The sequence below is a fragment of the Leuresthes tenuis genome, unplaced genomic scaffold, assembly GCF_036924035.1.
Source record: "Leuresthes tenuis unplaced genomic scaffold, fLeuTen1.0.hap1 SCAF_13, whole genome shotgun sequence".
NCBI lineage: Eukaryota > Metazoa > Chordata > Actinopteri > Atheriniformes > Atherinopsidae > Leuresthes > Leuresthes tenuis.
In genome coordinates this window covers 7,682,955-7,704,549 of record NW_027325367.1, presented here as the reverse complement: position 1 = coordinate 7,704,549, position 21,595 = coordinate 7,682,955, and the positions used below count along the sequence as shown (strand labels likewise).

Sequence of the window (21,595 nt, the reverse complement as noted above, 5' to 3'; positions counted from 1 at the left end):
TTTAAGCACATTAAAATGAATCATTCAATGCTCCCATTTGGTAACATCCGTGATCTATCATCAAGTTAAGAAAGTTAAGAAGTATTTTAGTTTTTAGAATATTTGTGGTTTGAATTTTTAAAACCAAAGTTTAAGGACATGTGATTTTAAATAGACTGTATATGGAAGTGTGAGCATACATGTTTGTCTGACTCCGTGTTAGCTGTGTGACGAAGGAAAATTTTTCTCATGATGCCCATGATATACCAAACCATACCGTCTTTTATTCATTAAAAAGACCAGATGATAAGAGCAGCAAGAAACCAGTCAAGGAAAGGGTCACTTAGATGGATGGCTTATAGAAAAAGGGAGAAACTTTATGCGGCTAAGAAAGAGCAAAAATAAATAGATAAAAACATAAATAGAAACAAATTCTACTGATAAATTAATATGTTCCTTGCACTCTGATGTTAACCAATCCTGTGTCATGCACAGTGTTGATTGTCAGTGGCTGTTAATGTGTGATTTAGAGATAGATGTACCAGTGCAAAGTAACTGGATAATCAAGGGGGATTCTACACAGGGATGAATTTGTTTAAAGTTGCATGCAGAAACTCCAAGGTCTTGTCTGTTAGTTTGCAATAATGTAAATTCTAACAGAGCAGCGACATGATTCTACTGGATGACATTTTGTCCTGACTGTGCCCGCAGTGTGTGGGTCTATTTACCGAACTGCCTAGTGCGGCAGTGCAAAGCCAAACAATCAAATTCAAACACAGACAGCAGCAACTGACTAAACAAAGCACAAGATATTTCTATGTTCTATATCATAAACCAAACTATCAACTAAAGCTGCAGTATTTAAAAGATAAACCTGCTGTAGCTGCTTCTCAGTTAGTCATTTACTGTGTTTAAGGGCTTCTGTTGTTTTCTGAGCATTGCTGAGGTGGAGAGAGAGCAGGTGGTGTTTCAAGATGAGAAGAAGGAAGAATCAAAGATCTCTTACAAAATGTCCGAGGTCTTGTGACTGCATGCGAGTGCTGATTATTCAGGTCTTCTCTGTTAGTGCTGATGTCAGATTCTGTTCTTTTCAACAACAAAAAACAGATGCTACCCTATAACACTTGTTAGTGAAGAGGTGATGACATTCTTTTTTACTCAAACTGAAGACATGAAAATGAAATGAAAAGAAATCTAGATAGTTGTTTTATATTCAGTACAGACATATTACAGTGTCCTCGTACTCAATGACACTCCTCCTTAGTTTGAGATCAGTTTCTGTAATTTACTGCATCTCAAAACAATGACAAACGGTTACCGGTTACCTTTACTGTTTGCATAAAGGAAACTTTTAGGACACACAAAATAAGTGCTTAGACCCTGCACTGCAGTAAACTGGTCATTTTTCAAATTTACTGACATAAATGGAAAGTTTTTATAGAGAACAGAGTTCTATTGAGCCATACGGCCAATATTTGGTCTGAGCTCCTTTATTCTTCAACACAGCCTGAACCCTCTTAGACAAACTTTCTGCCATTTCTTGAAGCAGTCTTCAGGAATAGTTCTCCAGGCTGGTTGAAGGACATCCAAAAGCTCTTCTTTGGATGTTGGCTGCCTTTTGTTCCGTTTTCTGTCAGATGATCCCACACTGCTTCAATAATGTTGAGATCTGAGCTCTGCGGAGGATTCATTCCTCTTGTCACAGACTTTCAGCCCACTTCTTGTGTCATTTGACATACCTCAGCCTATTCTTCCTGTTTTATTCTCGTTCCCTTCCTTAAGAATGGCTTCTTGACAGCCATCCTTTCACTGAAACCATTTCTGATGAGTTGTCAGTGAATAGTAGATAATAGTAGTTAATTCAATTGAAGGTCCAGATCCTGTCTCAGGACCTGTGAAATTATTTTAATTTATTTTAGAAGAATATCATTTTTGCACATCATGTGACAAGTTTTCACCTTGTTAGCTCCAAAAATGATATTTTGTCTGTCAACAGACAGAAACTGTCTGTCAAACTATTATCTTTGGTAATTTTGATAGATGTAACTAAATACATGGGAACAAATCATGTGTCTTTGTGAAAGACTTCTAGTAACAAAGCGCCTAAAGAGACAACTTAAGATTGGTTCTTTGTCAAGTTGTCTGTTATGAATAGACACAATACTGGTTAATCTCCAAAGTTAGGTGCCTTTTTTATGCTTGGTCAGATTCATAGGTTAGTGCAAAGTGACTTTACAAACTGAAAAAAGCCATCCTCAGTCAGGCAAAGTACTAGAATGACAATGAGTTTAAAATCAGTTGATGTGCAAAAACCTTTAAAGATCTTCAGAAAGCTTGACAAACTATTACACAAAACCACCTTAAAATGATACAAGAAATTATGGCTTCTTATAAGTAAAGTGTAGAGAAATGAAGGGTGGCCCAATACTTCTGCACAGAGCTTTATGTTTAATCCTTTTTAGTTTCATTCAACTATTGTTAAAATTTACTTGAATAAATGTAATGTTGCAATCTGAGTTATGAAATTTCTAGTACTTTTAAACGGTTTCAGACTGAGCTGGAAATATTGTAAACTCTGAAAAAGGAATACAATTTGAAGTCTAAACTATATAGGCACATACAGTATGAAAATACTGTAAATAATGATAAAATAAATAGATATTTTACAGAGATAGATATTTAACTGCAGATTGTTAGATTTACAATCTACAGGAGGACATCTGGTGTTCAGTCAGTGTAATTGCAATACATTGATTTTCTTATTTTACAACACACTGAGCAGGGCAATTCTCTTCGAGGCTTGTTAAATGAACGGTCCAGGTAGAGTCAGCAAATTAAATGCCTTTACTAAACAACATTAACATGAGCAAATGATTGCATAATTACATCCAGTACATAAATGTGGACATAAGGCAACAAATGTGTTTCCAAATGCCAATTCATTAAGATGAACGTCAAGTATATGAATGATCTCCGGAAGAGCTAGTGTTGTGCTGATTCAACTTGCTGATTAGTTTGGAGTCTGTATGATTAACCTGTGCTGAGTTAGTTGTGTGACTGTTCAGATGTTTCTCTGTTACACAAAAGGTCTCAAACTAAGGAGCAGAATCATTGTGAACCCTTTTAAAAGAGTGTTTGAGACCCTTTAATCTGACGTTTAAAACCATCATCAGGACAAATCAACAGGTTTTAAACAGTTTGATCTCCTGACTCGTTGCTCGAACGCACTCTATTTGCTTTGTACATGCCTGCAGCCGGGGGGGGGCACCTTTTTATTTGGAGACAACATTAGTTTGTAGCTAATGTGCTGACAAAAATTCAGGTTTCCCTTGTCATTTAGTAGATCTTTACACAGCAACACAACAAAGAAATAAAAGTATTTGCAGTTTTGCAATCAGAACAGCCAATTTTTAAGGTGTTCCTTCTCTCAGAATTATTGCAGAAACTCAATTCCTCAATTCAATTTGGACTGCCAGAGGAAACAACAAAATCGTGCTTTATTGATTATATAGAAGTTGATATGTGTTGCTTTCTGTGTGGGACTGCAATGGATGTTTGTAATTAGAATGTCAATTTTAAGAAGACAATAAACATGTTCAATACTCATTAGTCTTTAAATACATTATAAAGAAGTTACCACTACAAGCAAGGAGCATCAGATTTTTAAGAGTATACAAAAAAAAGACAGCAGGTGAGGATGTTATAGAAAGTATGAATAGATGTTTGTAATATCTTTATTGTTACTGATTGTACCAAAAGTCTAGAGTGGATAGAGTAGATAAAGCCAGACTTTTCATGTTCAATTAAAAAAAACAGTCAAACAGCTCCAGTGTGTAATAATAGAACGTGTAGAGTTACATACCATCTGAGTCACTGTGCTCTTTATATTCTGGTGGCACCTCCTGTGTCTTACAGAACTCCAACCTCCTTCAGTTAGAAGGAAGTCTATGTCAGGACTTTGTTTAAAAAAGTTCCCTGTGGTCACTTTTTTCTTATTGCACTTAATCACCTGTATTCTAAAGCAGTGTGAGTGTGTGTGTATGTGCAGTATGTGTGGTCTATGTTAGCTGTGCCCATATATAGTAGATATTTAAGCAGGCAAAGCATGCCAATCTTTCCATATTAGGTCATTATTAGGTCAACATTAGGTCTCTGCCTAATATTTGATTCCAAATGTTTGTTTGTAGACTAGTGGATGTGTTACTGAATGGGAGACTTGACAATAAGAAGAGATCAGAAGCGAATATGAATAATTTCTCGAAAGGGCTGCTATGGATCTGTCTTGTCAGAGTTCATAAATGTTCTAACTGAGATTCCTGTTTCCTTCTTTTTCACTCATTTGAATTTTTAATTAGCCGTTACACTCTTTTGGCAGCTTTTTGTCAGATAAGTAATGTTGCTTTTTAAATCTTCTTTGTATAGTTCTAAAACACAAATATTCTCATTTATTAATAGATTCAACAAAAAGTAAAACAATTTCCTGACAAATGTTCATATTTTTTATATAATATTTAAACTAGTCAATCTGGAGCAATGGAATCATCTACTGTATTACTCATAGTTACTCCCACAACAGACCCCTTTCGCTGCAAACATTTTTAAATGTCATGGCATGAAATGCAGAGGTGTATTAATGATGGCCGCATTCCATTTGGTGGAGGTCCTGCTGTTATGCCTCCTTCTTCACTTATGTGATTCCCTGGAACAATACAGTAAACTGAATAATCATTAAAGTAATTAATTACACCTGTGCTTTTCCCGCTAAGAAAAGTGAAAAAGTCTGTTGGAAAGCTTTGGTTTCATTTTATAGTTAATGATCGAGAAATAAAACGTAATGAAAGCAAGAAATGTATAATGTATGTCAACTTAAGTTCAGGCTTAAACACAATGGAATATTTACTTTAATGAAATTAAGTAAAATATTATTTTCTTGGGACTATCAGCCCACAAATTCAGTGGAATTATCTTGTGTTATAATACATTTAAGATTCCTAACTATAAATCTAGAAATACATGTTAATTATGCTTTAGTGAAACAAGTGAAATTGGAGCATTGCCAACTCTAGTGTGAAGTCCATCTGGATGGATTTTCATCAACCTTTCATTTTTACATGTAAAAGCGAATCTCTCTCATAATCCTTCATTGCTCTTCCCCAATAAACATATTACAGAGCTGCTGTTGCTTTCCACCTTTCTAACATTCTCCTTGCTTTAACTGCTGAAGTGCCCTGATGCCTAATGTCTCATTATACGATGGAGCTCTTCTATCACACAGTGTGTGATGCTGGTGAACTGCAACACTTGCCCTCGTCAGCTTTGGCCACATTTTTCATTATCATGTATTTTATTTTTTATCCTCTACCCTTGTTTTGCCTCGTCCTTGTCCTCTCATCCTGCTTGTGCTATCCAGCGGTATCATATCCTCCCAGTTACAAGAAGACTCCACCTCCTGTGCCCCCGCGCACCACCACCAAGCCTCTTATCTCTGTGACAGCCCAGAGCAGCACAGAATCTACCCAAGATGCCTACCAGGAGGGCAGGCATCCACGGGGTGGTCTGTGGACCACGGATAGCCTTGGCCGTCCCATCTACAGCTCCACGGACAGCCTGGACAGCACCAAGGCGGTCACCATGGCCATGGAGTCAGCGGCAAGCAAGAGGCTTACTTCTTTAGGCAGCCACACCTCCGTCCAGACATGCGACAAAGCAGTGCTGGTGTCCAAGGCTGAGGAGTACCTCAAAACCCCACGATCCTCTATTGGCATACAGGTAACAAGATAAATAGCTGCATCTCTCATAGCAACACTCTCATCAATCACTGAAGTTACCCCAGGCCTTCACACAGATTGCACCAGTTTTAATCTTCGTCTGTCTTGCCCTGACTTGACAGGCTCTCGTTTTGGAACCCAGATTATTAACTTATAAGAGCTGTCTAGTAAAATTTATACATCTCTATGCTCTCCATCTTACCATTTTATAATCTTGAAATCAAGTGAGTAAATTAATTTTAGTAAAGACAGAATATTGTAATGGAGAAAACTGGGACTAAGCCTAATCAGTTTTATCATCTACAGGTGCATACACTTAAAGACGTTGAACTGAATATCAAACTGCAAGTGTGCGAGTCAGTTTATAGTTTCATTTTGGTGATGTTACAAATTCCTACAAGTTTGATTAGTCTAGTTGACCTTTAAATGTGATCTTATTCAAAGGGGACCAGTTTAACGGAATCATTTCATAATCTCTCTTTCTCACTTTGATCCATTTGGTGATTTTATGAGCTCTTGAATGCATTTTCCAGTATGAACTGTGCCTCCTCAATGCCAAACTCCTGGATAAGATTAATATAATTCTGGTCCACAAGGACATAAACTGGACTTGAGATAAAAACTGGAAACCCTGGAAAGAAAAAAATACATGATATATTGTTGTTATAAACTTGTACTGACTACTACTTACGGTACTCTTCAGTTGTTAAAAAGGTAAGAACGAAAGTGCTATGAAATAAGCTCCATCGTGACTTTTTAACAGATTATTTCACTTATTTGTCAAAAGGAAGCTAACCTTGAAAACAAAGAAATTATTAATCAAAACCAGAATATCCACCAGCCAATCACACTGCAACCTGGATGGTTGGATGACAAGGAGGATGACATTGCATGACCGTTTGCAAATTCATCAGATTTTCACGCTAATCCTAAGAAAAGATAAAGATAACACAACTAAAAAAGGGGGGGGGGCAAAAGTTTTTTGTTTGGTCATTTTCTTAATGAAGAAATGGATCCACCATGACATATTTGTGAGGTGCAAAAGTATGTAAACCTATGTAAAATGGATTGTTATTTTGATAGTGAACTCAGGCGTTTTCAGTTAGTGAGATGACTGTTTGGTGGGAGTGAGACCTGATAGAACCTGATCAGGTCCTACCAAAGCTGGTAAAGATTACAAAGCCATCTCTACATGGCTTCCCACAATCCACAGTAAATTATAAGTAAAAGTATGAGGACATCCATGAAGTGAATTTTTAAAAGTGGGTCATGTAGGAAGATACCGTTTCTAAGCACACAGGCTATTACCAAAGAATGGTGAAAGAAGAATAAATGTAATTTTTGGAACGGCCACCTCCAGGGCCTGAGCTGGCTTTAATTCAGCTGAAATGCTGTTGAGGGACCAGGAGCGAGAAGTTGATGAGAGGAAACCCACCAACATCCTAGTACTGAATCCTCCAAGTGAATGTGAAAACTGATCAGTTGTTACCTGAAATGTTTGGTTTCAGTTTCAGTTTTTCTTTAGCCACCCACAGAACTGCAATACTGAGAAACTTTCAGGCACCACTGTCAGAAACTGTTTTAGATTGTATGAATGTCTCTGTAACTCTGTGTGACTACATTTGAATTGTAAATGATGGCAGTTCTGATCTGTTGTCACTGTTTACCAGGTGGAATCTGTGACAGACTCTGAAGCTGAAAGTAAAGGCCTTCCTCGGTTCCATTCTATAGGGATCCAAGTGGAGGATAAAAAACGGTATGTAGTGCAGATGAAGAAAAGCATCATGATAATTGGGTTTATTTTGTTCCAAGTTTACATTCCGTTGTTGTACCTGTCAGGCGTGGGAGGTTCAAGCGCTCCAATAGCGTGACAACTGCAGTGCAAGCAGACATGGAACTGGAGGGCTTTCCTTCCATGGAGGACAAAGGTCTGCAGTTTGGTGGTGGCTTCGGCCGCCACTCTGAGCCCAGCACACCAACACAGTATGGAGCCATCCGGACGGTACGCACACAGGGCCTGTTCAGTTACAGGGAGGACTACCGGCCTTCGAGTGGGCCTCCCAGCCCACAGCCTGAATCCTGGCTGGTCGAACCCAGCCTGGAGAACACCGACACAGGTCGAGTTTCCCCCCTTCGCAGGGACGGCAGCTGGTTCATGCAGCTCCTTCACAATGAAACCAAGCGGCTGGAAGGATGGTGCAAAGAGATGGAGAGAGAGGCAGAGGAGCATGACCTGTCAGAGGAGAGTGAGTGTCCTGAGGGGAGCCTTGGATTTTGTTGCATGATGTCAACACTTTCTCTGTGATCTTTTGCAGCCTGTGTACCAGTGTAGCCACAGTGAACATGCTCAGTGTTAGCTGCGATGTTGACTATAAGGATACTGAGTCGTGACAAGCACTTTGTGAGCAGATTGGATTGTTGTGAATGCCTGAAAGATGCTCAACATGTTGACTTTTGCCAAGCTGTCAGTGATAAATCCAGAATCTGTTTGTGTGTATGTTTGTGTGTTTCAGTCCTAGGAAAAATCCGGAGTGCAGTTGGAAGTGCTCAGCTACTAATGTCTCAAAAGTTCCAGCAGTTTTATTGGCTGTGCCAGCAGAATCTGGTGAGTAATGTTTGTCTTTTAAACGAGAACATTGTATCTCCATGCTGTTAATATGTTACACAAAAATCCACAGTTCAGATCAGGAGAAAATTTGCTGATCGGTTTCCCCATCTCAGAGTTTTAAGAAGGGGTTGACCTGACGCGGCACTTGTACATCTTCCAGAAATAGACCACAGAGATCGATAGTGGAGCAGTCTCTCTGCTTCTATTGACCCTGCAGTAAACGAAAGGGGAATTCCAATAGGAAGCAGCACCTGTGTTGAGACTATCCAGTAATGCACAGAGGCAGCAGGTTGAATGGGAACCGAGAGTTTGAATAATGAACTGCCATACTGTCTCACTGTTTGGCCCTCATGTCACGTCTACTGGAAACTCATACCTTTTCTAATGCAAACAATTCACAGAGTCAGCGTATATAGGATGAAGGCAGTGGGATGTTTCTACAGACAAAATTAGGTGAGACAGTGAAAGTGAGTCAGAAACTTAATCACATCCCTCTAATGTAAGGCTAATTAAAACAAAATTTCTAATGAAATGCAGAACCTTGTGTAGGTGGTTCACATCTGCTCTCCTACTGCCTTGTGCAGTTTTTTTAATGTGTATGTGTGTTTGCGTGTGTGTTTGTGTCATCTTGGGTGTGTTGCTTTCTTCTGGATGATCTTGGGTGCACTCTCTCCCTTTCTCCCCACAGATAACAGGATGATGAATTAAGTTTAACATTGGTAGTGACAAGCCTTAGATTGCCCTGAGCTTTCAGATATGTCATAAAAAGAAAAGGACTCTGTTTCAACAACTGGATGGTGCTGGAACTGCACTTTGTGTCTATAAAAAGCCTTGAATCTTCTTCTGAAGTATGGCTTGATGGACCTTTTCATTGTCTAAGTTCCCATTCACTTCATGTTTGCTGTCTGAGGCAGTGAATGCACAAGTTTGTCTGACTGTCTGTTTGTGTGAGTTGTTACTTTCAGTTCATCAGTCATCTGAAGAGGTAACATTAACAGCTCTGCAGTGGTAACAAGAATTGTATATTTATCGTTCAAATATTCAAAATTTTCACATCTTAACTCCACAAGACTTAATTTCCAAACCAATAAAAGAATGTCTAAAATAGACATTAAGCTTTATTAGTTTATGTAAATTACATTAATCATAAACATATAAGACCTAACATTAGACAATGGACATTTCTGAACACAATGAAAAATGATTTACATAATGTTAGTATTCAAATAAGTAATAACTTCTAGTTTTTATACTAAGAATGTATGGATAAAGCATATCCTAAAGACTGTTTTCCTTAAAATATGTGGTACAAACAACCAGAGGCCTCCAATTCCAGAGCACCTAAGTTTATCAGGCTTTTCATTTTCTTCCAAACTAAATTATGTAAGTGTGTAAGCGTTGTGTAAGTCTAATTCATTTGTGTGTGATTTATATAACATGTTAACAGCAAAAGTAGTAGTGTCAGTAGCGATGAAACATTAGTCTGTGTGCACTACTAAACTGCATTAGAATCAGTGAGCTCCAGCCTTCTTTTATCTTTAATATAACATGTTATTGCTAAGAACATGACAAATTGATTTTATTTTCTTTTATTCATTATTAAGTTCCCCCCTCTGGCCATTTATAGTACATTTTTATCTGTGGACTGATAAGAAAAAAAACATCTAATCTAATCTAATCTCATCTGTTGTAACAAACTCTTATAAAATAACCAAATATACATTATATATGACATATTAAGATTTGAAACCGGAGGTATCCAGTGATTATATCTGTTCTAAAAATACACAGCAAGGTTTTTAGCTAAGAAGCATGTGATTTAAATAATTAACAAAGACACTTTATAAACTTGTTATTTGGTTATCTTGCCCTAAAGACACATAACTAATGTTTCTAGATGCCTTTATTTTAGGTTGTGAACCATTGTTGGGGTTGTACTGCCACACAGTGGTCATGATGGTGAGATTTAACTGAAGAAGTTACAATGACCAGCAAAAAGCTCTACAAATATTTCACACTATTTGAATGCGGATTGCATTGTTGAGTGGTGATTTATAATCATTATTAAGAATTAAGTTGAGTAGCCATTATTGTTTGTTTGTTTGATTTTTAGTCTCAGCTTAAAATGATACATTTCTTTCAAAAAAGGTGGTGCAAAAAAAGTTTGCTATAGTTGCAATTATAATTTGTAAATTGCTGTCAATTCAGGACCCCAGCGCCATGCCCAGACCCACATCTCAGGACCTGGCTGGATTCTGGGACCTTTTGCAGCTTTCCATTGATGATGTCACTGCCAAGTTTGATGAGCTGCAGCAGATCAAGAGCAACCAGTGGCAGCTGGTGGAGAGCCCCGATAAGAAGGTATAATTGGGCTCTACACACTCTTAATAATTAGTCTTAATGGGCTCCAGATGAACTCGCCCAGCTTGCAAGAAAACTACACTAACAACATTATTGTTCCCTTTTAGACTTGGGACCAGCAGGAGGTTACTGAGCAGAAACAAGAAGGCAGCATCTGTTTAGCTTTGAAAGCAGACAGCATTCTCTATAAAAGCTTGTTTCCCATTGAAACCATCAGCTCAGATTGAACCAACCACAAAATTAATGTATTATCTCTTATTCATATGAATAAAAGTACATTTCAATAGTAGTAAGCTGTTCCATTCAAGAGGCAGCAGGAATTTGACATCATCATAGTGAATGTGCAAGAGAGTGGCCATGTATGTATATCTGCACACAAAATCCTCTGACTACTGATAGGAATATGTGCAAACAAAAGTACAAAAAATGCTGGAAAAGCGTAGGTATTTAGCATTATCAGCACATTTGCAAAATTAATTAAAATCCCATGAATCGGTTCCTCATTGCAAAGAGATTTTTAAAAGTAGATATCAAAGTAGTATTTCCCAGGACATAGTGCAGTTAAAAACATGATTGTATTATTATTAAATGGCAAAGCACAAACATCAATCATCAAGAAAACATTAAAGTCATAAAAGCATCCAGTTACAGCACCTATAATACAGTATACATAAAAACATATTTATAAGAGTGATGCTTGCAGTTGCACATTTAGATGGGTATGGTGTTGTTAGAAATACACACGATTCTTCAGGGCACTTAGATAATTATCTTTTTACAACAGTTGTAGCTCTAAGCAGTCATTTACCTCCAGCAGTTAACAGGCACATTGCAAGCTCCATGAAACTGAGCACTAGCAGTGACACAGATGCTCTGTGCATGGCCCCTCTTCTTCAAGTCAGTCACTTTTTTAAACCAACACCAGCTTTCCATCAGAAATTCTTCCCAAGAAAATGTTGCATTGATATAATGTGTAATGCATCTGTGTGACAAATAAACACACAAGGTCTAAATGAGGTATTGAGCTATCAGTTTGAGTGCACCTTGGAATTGATACTTCATCTTTTTCCTGATTTAGTGTTTTTGTAATTGATGGTGGAGAGCACTGCCTAACACGTCCACACAAAGCCTCTCAGAAGTGTTTGATTATGAAAAGCATGCAGCTTAAATAATTTTCATACTTTCAAGCTGTCATACCAAAGCTTAGGCAGAGTTGCCCAGCTCTGTGTATGATGCGTACATCTGCACCAACAGTGCTCTATATTACAAATACAACATTTATTCAATCGGATTCAGCATTTTGTAACTGTCTGCCTTATTTCTTAGCCAGCTTTTCAGCATCAGTTGATTTAACTTTTTCTGCACAATTCTCAATTATGTTTGCATAGCTGAATGAAGGGTCAGTTTTGGGATAACATACAAACAAATGTTGTATCAATGTGATCTTGTTTTCTCCAGACAGCTCACTATGAGTGCAGAGCACAGCAGCAGTGATACACATCTAAGTAGTGTTCAAATATATGTGCTGTATCTTACTGGCAAATATGCTTAGTTTAGTTTTAACATAATTTGAATTGTAGACTATTTATTTAGAGTTATGCTTTGTTTATTATTAATTTTTGTTTTTCATTCTTTGAATCTTTTTACTAATTTGTTAGACCATTTGCTTTAACAACAGGTCTCATCAATTGCCTCTTTTTCAAAATCGAGCTTTTAAACCTTTAATTTGATTATGTGGCTTTTTTTTTATGTGCCAGTATAGAGTATAGAGTATTTCCACCATATTTGTATATACAAACAAACTTGCAAAGTAAGGGTAATCTTAGCATTGGCAGTGTGCTAACATAGTAAAGTGGAAGACTAACATTATATGTGTATATTTTATTTCAGAGCAGTGTGAGGGTCTCTACAGATGCCTTGCCTTTCAATTTTTCGTCTGTTTCAGGCACATTTGTGTGCAAGTGCTTCTGATAAACTGTTCTGTTCAGCTTTGCCTCAGTGTATCTCATTGTTTTGTCTTCCAAGGAGCGAAAGTGGCCGCCACCTCTGCCAAAGAGGCCAACAAAGGGGCGCGGTGGTGTAACACGAGAGCGCTCTCTGGACCTTCAGGACCGCCAGCGACAGGAAGCCCGCAGACGCCTCATGGCTGCCAAACGAGCAGCTTCATTTAGACAGAACTCAGCCACAGAGAGGGCAGACAGCATCGAGATCTACATCCCTGAAGCCCAGACACGGCTTTGAGGTCGACACATTCATCCTCAGCTTCTCCTGTCCATCTTCTCCTGACACCAGCTCAAGGCGTTACATCCACCTTCTTTTTCTGTCAACCGTTATCACTGCTTGTCCATTTTTTCTACCTGTTACCATTCTCTGGGTTGCCCCTGCTAAAGCTACACTAGGCAAAATTGTCAAATTAAATTCCATGATTTTTCAGATGAAATGAAAACAGTAAAAAGAGCTGAAATGCTGCCACAGGGTCAGATCAATTGAGTCAGGTTTATACAATATTTTCAAATCCCAAACAAGTTTAAATAACTCCCAAAATGTCAACAAAAAAGTAAGAGCTGGACACCAAAACATTTCCCTTACTCCCCTTGGTTCTTTTGGTATCCTCTGGGTAAAAATTATCCCAGGTCTAAACTGGTGAGTACAGGTGTTTATGCAGAGATGAATTGTGGGTTTTAATTTACATGCCTCTGCCACCTGGAGCTACTAACATGTATATTTGCCTAGTGTAGCTTTAAAACCACAGGAGACCTTTTTGCCTCCAGCTGAGAATGAGCTTCCCTACCATGAAATAAGCATTAATTCAACTAAATCAACTAAATTTAGGCATTTTTTAAAGCCTTTAATTAACCCTTTCTTTGTCCTCTCAGCTGTTGCCACTGCACCATTGCATATAAGGATAATTATACACTTGTCAAATTCAAGTGCAACTTTTCACACATCAGCAACAATGGTCTGTGGCTAAAGCGCCATGTGTAGGAAGAGTGGCAGCAGTCTCCCGTATCGCCCAGATTGTTTTGAGCAAGCACACAGAATGTTTTCTCACTAATGTTAAGACTACATTTAAAACATTTGACAATGGCTGATTATTTGTCCCCTAAATGTCCTACCAAGTTTGTGGTCATGAGATGAGAAAAAATGGGGTCGGAATGTGGCACGTTTGCTCTTTATCATCCTTCCCAGGCATGCTGCAGCTGTTGACCAGTGTTGCTGACCTAGATTTAGAAATCAGACTAAAGTCTGAAACCATTATTTCCACATTTATCAAATTTCATTGCTGCAATATCATCCCGTCTTAGGACTTGACATTTTGTAAGATCTGTGATTTATTTGCTGCTGGATGCATTTCCATTGCAGAACAAATATGAATTATTAACAAGAGACAGTTACCGCAACCTGGAAGAGGTGGCTGCATCAAACAATGCATTTTGCACCTTATAATATTCATGTTTGTATTTCCAAGGGAAATGTAGTTTATGAAGCTCATGCGATATTGTTGCAGTTGAATTGCAAGGACAGATATGGAGAATTTACTACAGAATTTCATATTACTCTACAGATCATAGAAATTGCACCTTGTTTCATTTCTTTTCATTTCTTTTGATGGCATTAATGCCACTGAAATAAAATATTTTGATTCTAACACTTTTAATTCTACCTACAGTATCTATCATATGACCAACATCACAATCTACAGTATGATTTCGTATTTATAGTCAAAAAGCCGTTGGCTGATTTGATAGTGCATCTGTCCTGGTGATTAAGAGGTGTGTCTTAGCTCACTTTTTTTCCCATAACACTCTGCATCTGACCTTCTGTTCTTTATTGATCTGCTCATATAGTCTATGAAAGACAGGTGCAAATGACACTTTAACAATATTCAGTTACTATAGTAAATGGTGCTGCTTTTTACTCTAAAACTGTCGTCCTTTACCCAGTCCTATGTGCACGCGCACACACTCACACACACACACACTCAAGGACTTTTTAAACAGAGATTTATTAACATGGTGCCCGCTGTCTCCCCAGTGACTGGTGGTAGATTGTGACATTAGAAACGATCATCTTTGCAATGCTCTTGCCCTCAGTGATTTAAATGAAGAGAAGGTTTTATTGCTTAACTTCTTTGTCTGAAATGAAAAGGGTTCAGGGATATTTGTTCATCAGATGGGAGAAATTACAGGCTTTTACATTCCACCAACCTTAAGGTAAAATCTAAAATGTCCACTTTGAGCCAAGGGCATACTGCTATCTGAAAGTACATCATAGTACCTCCTCATATTTTATATTCCCTTACTCATGCAGTGCATGCCCATTCATCCTCATTTGCCAATCTATCCCCAGCTAATTATTACAAATGTTGATATTTCCGCAAGAATTATGTTGCAGTACAGTGTTTAATGTTTCTCGATTTACTGTAATGCGTTCAGTAAGGGAAAGCAGTCTGTGTTCTGAGGCAGGGAAACGTCATGAGGGATTTTGATTGGATTTGTTTTGCTCGCACATACAGCGGGACTATTTAACTTTACAATGAGTTTGCTAAATCGGAGACCCTTAATTTACCAAATGGCCTTAACCAAATCACTCATGAATGTAGAATGATGCAAAAAACACAACAGAAAAAATAGTCCCAGGAGATAAGCAGCTGTTGAAATTGAATCAAGTTGGGCAAGGTTCCAGCCATTTTCTTTATATTTTGCTTTTTCTTATCTGAAATCATATTTTCTGTTTAAGTCTACTAGTATTAAGAGAGAGGGTGCATGTTTAAAATCGGGAAATATGTATTTTTTTCGCTGATTTCTATATAATGCAGAAGAATTATTTTGCTTCAATACGTGTGAAGATTAGCGTTTAACTAGAATTCTGTTATGCAGGTCAAAAGTGATACAACTACATAACTCAAACATGATGAAAAAGTGCTGGTTCTCTACATAACTCCAGCACACATATCTAAACTGAATCATGCTTCCTGTCTTGTTTTTATTCAGAGTTACAGGCAGAAAGAAAAAAACAGTGAATTCAAAAGTTTTGTTGGAGTTTAGGCTAATAGGTCCAGAATTTTTGGAGACTGGGACAGTCTTTTGAGTATATACAAAAAACATTTTTGGTTTACAGTTATAATGATAAGAGCGTTTCTTGCAGCTTTAATCTACCTTTAAATCAGACGAAGGACTTTGAAATTGCTGTTCCTTAATATGTGCAACTGCCTTTTTCGGGGCTCAAATAACATAACTACAGATGAAATGTAAATTTAAAAGAATCTGTAACCCCTGGACATCGCCAAAGAATACGTTTCTGCTTTATAAATACTTTTCCTGGACAACACAACAGCTGTCTTTGGGCTTTTGCTTGTAGTTTTGTCTTCTGCAAGTGAAACATAATCCAACTGAAATCAGATGATTGGCCAATATTCAACTTCTGCACCTTCAAAAGCCACCGTGGTTGTTTATTCAGTATATCTTGGGTCGTTGATCATCTGTACTCTGAAGCACAGTCAGATTAAGTTTGCTGCATTTGGCTGAATCTGATCAGACGGTATGTCCCTATACCCCTATACAGAATTCTTCCAGCTACTTACATTTCTTATCATTCCATCAGTAAACACTAATGATACTGTGTCACAGTGTCAGTATCACAAGCCCTTACACAGCCTCTTCATATTTCACGGAGGATTTTGTATGTTTTGGATCATGATCTGCTCTCAGCCCTCGCCATGCTTTTTTCTTCCTGTCATTCTGGTGCAGATTGCTTTGTTTCATATGTCCAAAGAATGCTGTTTCAGAACTGCTCTGGACTGCTCAGGATATTTTGACAGTCTAATCTGGCCCTTCTCCCTTTTAAGCTTATGAATGATATGCATCTTGTGGTAAATCATTTGTTTTGGGTCTTATAAAGGCTTCTCTTCATGGTAGATGGAGATAATCATATTTCTACCTTCAAGAGTGTTCTTCACTTGAATGGATGAGATGAGGAGAATTTAACCTCAGCTGTCCTTTGTGGTCATACAAGCTTTTCCATGTAGCCAGGATCTTCAGTGCATTCCCCTGGTGGATTTTTGTGTTTGCAGCCACAGGATAGCCTGTTTCACTTACATTAAGAGGCCGTTTGGGTCAATCTTCCAATTAAAAAGAGCGTTATATTAAAGGGTTGTAATTCCGAAACCCCTCCTTCAGTTTTGGATGTGAATAACCTCAAATTAAAGTTGAGAGTCTGCTCTTTAAGTCAATATTCTTCAAATGATTGTGACTTGAATAAAATTCTACACAAAATTAATTGAAAATATATTATGTTAATATCCATATATATGGACATATCTCTATATGTATATGTACAAATGAATACATCTAATTTAAGTCAGATAATTTATCCTATGGGCTGCATTCACCACTCTAGACTAAAGGACTACGAAGAATAATTTGCTTGAAAATTCAAGTGCATTATATACCAACAGAGACTGATAATATGGGCTTACCCTTTTGAGTTTAATGAATCAATAGCATCTACACCACTTGTACTGCATTCCAGAGAGGAGGGATCCAACAGGTCGTGACTGATGTAATTACCCTTCTTGCACACGAAAGATATATGTAAAGTAATTACAGGCTATTAAGGCCTTAAGCTCGCTGGCTGACAATTAATATTCGAGCTGTTTCAGTGTTCTGTTTAGATATTTAATAGTGCGAAAGTGAGAAAGACACGGAGGATGCCCTCTTTTCCAACAATTATTTGGGAAATTGTGGCCATTGTGGTGTTGGTAAAGTAATAGTTTTGTACATTAGAGTCAGTTCATTTAGTCTTTGAATCAATTCCCATGCTGTATTTTTCTACAAAGTAAAAATTAACGAAAAGAAAAAGTCATTTTTATTGGGGGAGAAATGTTCTTGCTCTTTGTATCATAGATTAATCAACTTTTTAACAACCATTTACACATTTTACCATGCTATTTATAACATTGGCTTCATATAATGTGGTTTAGAGCTGCAGTGCACACATTTCCATCACAGAAATGAAAGAAAAGTTATGTAGGAAATATATCACTTAAGGTGGTCACTCTTACTGTCACAAATAATTTTACAGGCTTTCTTTGGTGGACCATCTTCATTTTCCTGGGGCTTGTCTATTAATGTCAGCATCTTCGATCATCTTGTGGTTGGAAGGAATATGCAGTTAGCGTTGATATATCAAAGTCCTCATTTATTTAACTGGTTTGCCCCGAAGTTGTACCCTTCACTTTTACTCTTTGTAAACGATTTATCTGAATGACAACGGCTGATGGCTACTTTAGCAATCCAACTGCTCTTCCACCTGACTAAAATCAAAGTCAGATCTAATCTACTTCCCACAGACTGCAAACTGTGACTCTATCATGTGTAGTGCTGATTAAATAGTATTCATTACCACCAGTCTAGGTTTTCCAAAAGTAAAATAAATAAAAACTAGCTTCAGGTTTCAATTTTTGTTGCAAAGACTTTCCTCGCACGTTGAATCAGTTTTACTCACCGACCAAGAGCAAAATCTAATTAACAATTTTCTATCATGAGCCACACAAAGTCCATAAATTACCTTCTCAATGATATTTTCATGTACCATATTAAAAGAAGAGGAGCGATTAAGACTATAAGGAGCTAAACCCCCAGCCTCCCAGCCACTGGAGTCATAACAATGTTACTTCGGTTGATGTATAACACAGAGGTTTCCTCAAAAATCACACCTCGTTGTCCTGGAGGTGATCAACAGTTATAAGTAATAGATTATATGTGATATTAGATACACAATCGTTTGCACAATGTGTTTTTTTGTGGTATCATGCAGGGCTGTTCTATCATCATGGTACCATTTTCATACAACCTTCTGTGAATTGCTGAATATATTTCTTTTGTGTTTCCCATTTCCCCCACCATGCTATGAGGGGCTAAGGAGTTTGGCAACTATGTACATGACAAATCCTCAGGTGCCTTACAGTTTGATTCTCATAGGACTGAGTGAATGTTTTGGGTTGTGGTATGTGAAAGGACTGCAACATCTTTTAGAGTGCAAGCTTGTTCCTTCATAAAGGGCTGGAAACTGGGCTGGGTCAGACTGCAGAGTTTAAAATGAATTTATTTATACCTGACTGATTCAAACGTCCTACTGTAATAAACTTCAGCACAAAACAGTCTAGAGGATATCAAAGGAGTATTTGTTTGTATTTCTTTTCTTCTTTAAAGTAAAAAAAAAAAAGATTCACAACTGATCGCAATAGAGAGCTCGGTTTAAAAACACGAGTTGAGGAGACTCTGTGGATGTGACACTGATAACATGTCAGTTGATGCCACAACCATCTCAGTTACTCATAAAAGACTTTTAAAAATATATATCTTTATTTTTCCCTTCTAGTTATAATATTGTATTCTTCTGATGTTTTTGCCATTTTGGCATCTACATGTACACAGAATCTGGAGACTGACAACACTTGACCAGCCAAAAAGTGCAATAGTGTTTTCATACAATGAAAGGGAGCTTGCCTACAGCTATTTACCTCACGGTGAAGTACATGGTTTAGTAGGAGTAGTTGTGAGCTCCATAGGAATACTTTGTCATGCCTGTGTACTATGCAGCAGTACTTCTGCAGGGCGGCAGAATTTCTAGGCCCCAGTGCAGATCACCTTTCATTCAAGTGAGCACTGTAAACACTATGTTCATTGTGCTGAACCCTTCAGACGCAAAAACATGTGCTGTCATTGTCATCAACTGTGATACAGTTCATCTGTCTGTTAGGATTTACTTTACACTGATTTAAGACAGAACTGTGTACAGAGAAAACGTTTGACTAACTTTCAGCAATGCTCTGAAATGATTCACACGGATGTGAGAGGTTAGTTTGCTCTGGTTACTTTTTTCCTGTTTAGTCACTTCTTGCAGCACCACATTTTACATAATCTAACAGCTGTCCTGAAGATAAACCTCGCAGAGGTCTGTATAGGTGCTTAATCAACTAACTTCTCTCCTTGTACCTTTCATAAATCTTCTTTTTGTTTGCTTTTCTGTTGCTGTTGATTCTGACAATCAGCACACACCAAAAGCATCAAATACACACAAACACTACAACAGCTGTGTCAAGATGCATCCTCAAGATAGCCGCTTCAGTTTCGCTTCTTGATCTTGAGGATGTTCAAGAAGATCTCAATTCATGGAAAGCTGTTCTCCTTTTTCTGTTACAGTTGCACTGCAAAGATGTCTTTCTATTGTTTGCTCTCTCTTCTCATAAATTCCACTTCTTCTCATGGACTTTGGAGCCTGTTTTTACAAACTGAGCTAAAGTCAAGTAAATATGAACATTTGATGTCATGCTCACATGAACTCAGAGAGATTGTGTCTGCTCTTCAAGCAATAAGCCTAATTTAAACATTAAGGATGACTTTTCAACTTGCTCTGTGGGTTTCTGAAAGGATTTTTATTTGTTTCCCAACTGTTTAGCAGGAGGGAATATGTTTTTCATACTCTTGCTTGGAGAAGTTATTCGTATGATATGCGACTATGACAATGGGCTAGTTAGCTTTGCTTAGCAGGACTCCTGTAAAAAATGAGAACATGTTAGATCTCATTTGTTTTATTTGTAGTTACTGGTTAAGTGGATTTTTTTGCTGGTCTATTTATTGGGCCAGCACAACATATTGGTTTGCCCTGTACAGATAAGTTTTAAGTTAAAGCCAGGAGATGGTCATCTTAGCCTAGTCACAAACTATAACTTTTACCTCAATGGTATGGAATAAGTAAGTTAGATATGACATGAAGGTAATACTACCAGTGCTTACTAAATGATTTTGACGAGCTTTTCCCTTTCTCCTAGTCTTTATGCTAAGCTAAGCTAGAAATAATCTTCATATTCAGCCCATCACACAATAAGAGTGATACAAATTCTAAACAATTTGCAGGAATGTCAAACTATTCTTTTCAATAGGCTAAAGTTGTGCTGGCTTCATTTTAAAAGAGGCAACATTAAGGTTTACATGTAATATTTGCCTATGTCATGACATTGATTTTTTTGGGAACATTTTCTTTGTAGCCTCAGTGGCCCTGCGTGCAAGGCCTGAGTAAATATGAATCAGTCTGCAGCGTCCGTGAGACGAGACTGGTAGCTGCTGCTTGTGGTTCAATCAATACTGGAGATATTTTCACAATTAATACAGAATTACATGCAGACCATATTTGCATATGTTTTTATATCTTTCTTTTCTTGTCTTTTTTTGTAAATCATTTATGAGGAGAGAGAGCAGTCACTGTTTTGTTAACCTTTGGTGGAGAAATGTCTATAGTGTTGTGGCTTTGGGTAGAAAATAACTAAAAGGCCTCTCATGGGTTTTGGGAAGTCACATGAGAAAAATTTGATAGCATATAAAGGTTTGTGGTTAGTTTAAAACTATTTTGAAATTGTTAAATATATCAATAATGAGGATAAATATAATGCCAAATATTCAGTATTTGTACAGAAATATACATATATAAATATATAATATATGCCTAATTTAATTGGAACTATTTTCCGCTCTTGACCATGTTTCTATTGTTTAATGTTCCTTTGTCAACATTATTTTATAAGATCTTCAGATAGCATGCAGGATAGTGAAAATGAATGTATTAATTAGTGTTTCATTGCTGGTCAGTATTACAGCAATCTACAGATCAGTTTGTGTTTGTAAGATTACTTTAAACTGAGTATTTCATTTCTAGATTGGTTTATTAATTCATTGTTTTAAACTTTCTTTTAAAATGCAAGTTTGTTTTTATTCTTTTAACAGGTTTTATCATTTCATTTTTCCCTGCTTTATCAATGTGGTTTATTATATTTTGCCAATTCTACTGCTCTCAACCATCTGTTGTAAATATTTATGCA

General features: G+C 37.4%; 1 protein-coding gene across 1 annotated transcript in view; it reads left to right on the top strand.

Moving 5' to 3' along the window:
- Positions 1-21,561, top strand: part of LOC140267239 (disks large-associated protein 2-like) — a 92,406-nt gene extending 70,845 nt beyond the window's left edge. The window contains exons 8-13 of the mRNA XM_072362456.1: positions 5,390-5,748; positions 7,418-7,503; positions 7,587-7,993; positions 8,261-8,352; positions 10,564-10,716; positions 12,742-21,561. Of these exons, the coding sequence (XP_072218557.1) occupies positions 5,390-5,748; positions 7,418-7,503; positions 7,587-7,993; positions 8,261-8,352; positions 10,564-10,716; positions 12,742-12,957 (1,313 nt within the window). The 3' untranslated portion in view covers positions 12,958-21,561. The remainder of the gene's footprint in view (positions 1-5,389; positions 5,749-7,417; positions 7,504-7,586; positions 7,994-8,260; positions 8,353-10,563; positions 10,717-12,741) is intronic.
- The last annotated feature ends 34 nt before the right edge of the window (positions 21,562-21,595 follow it).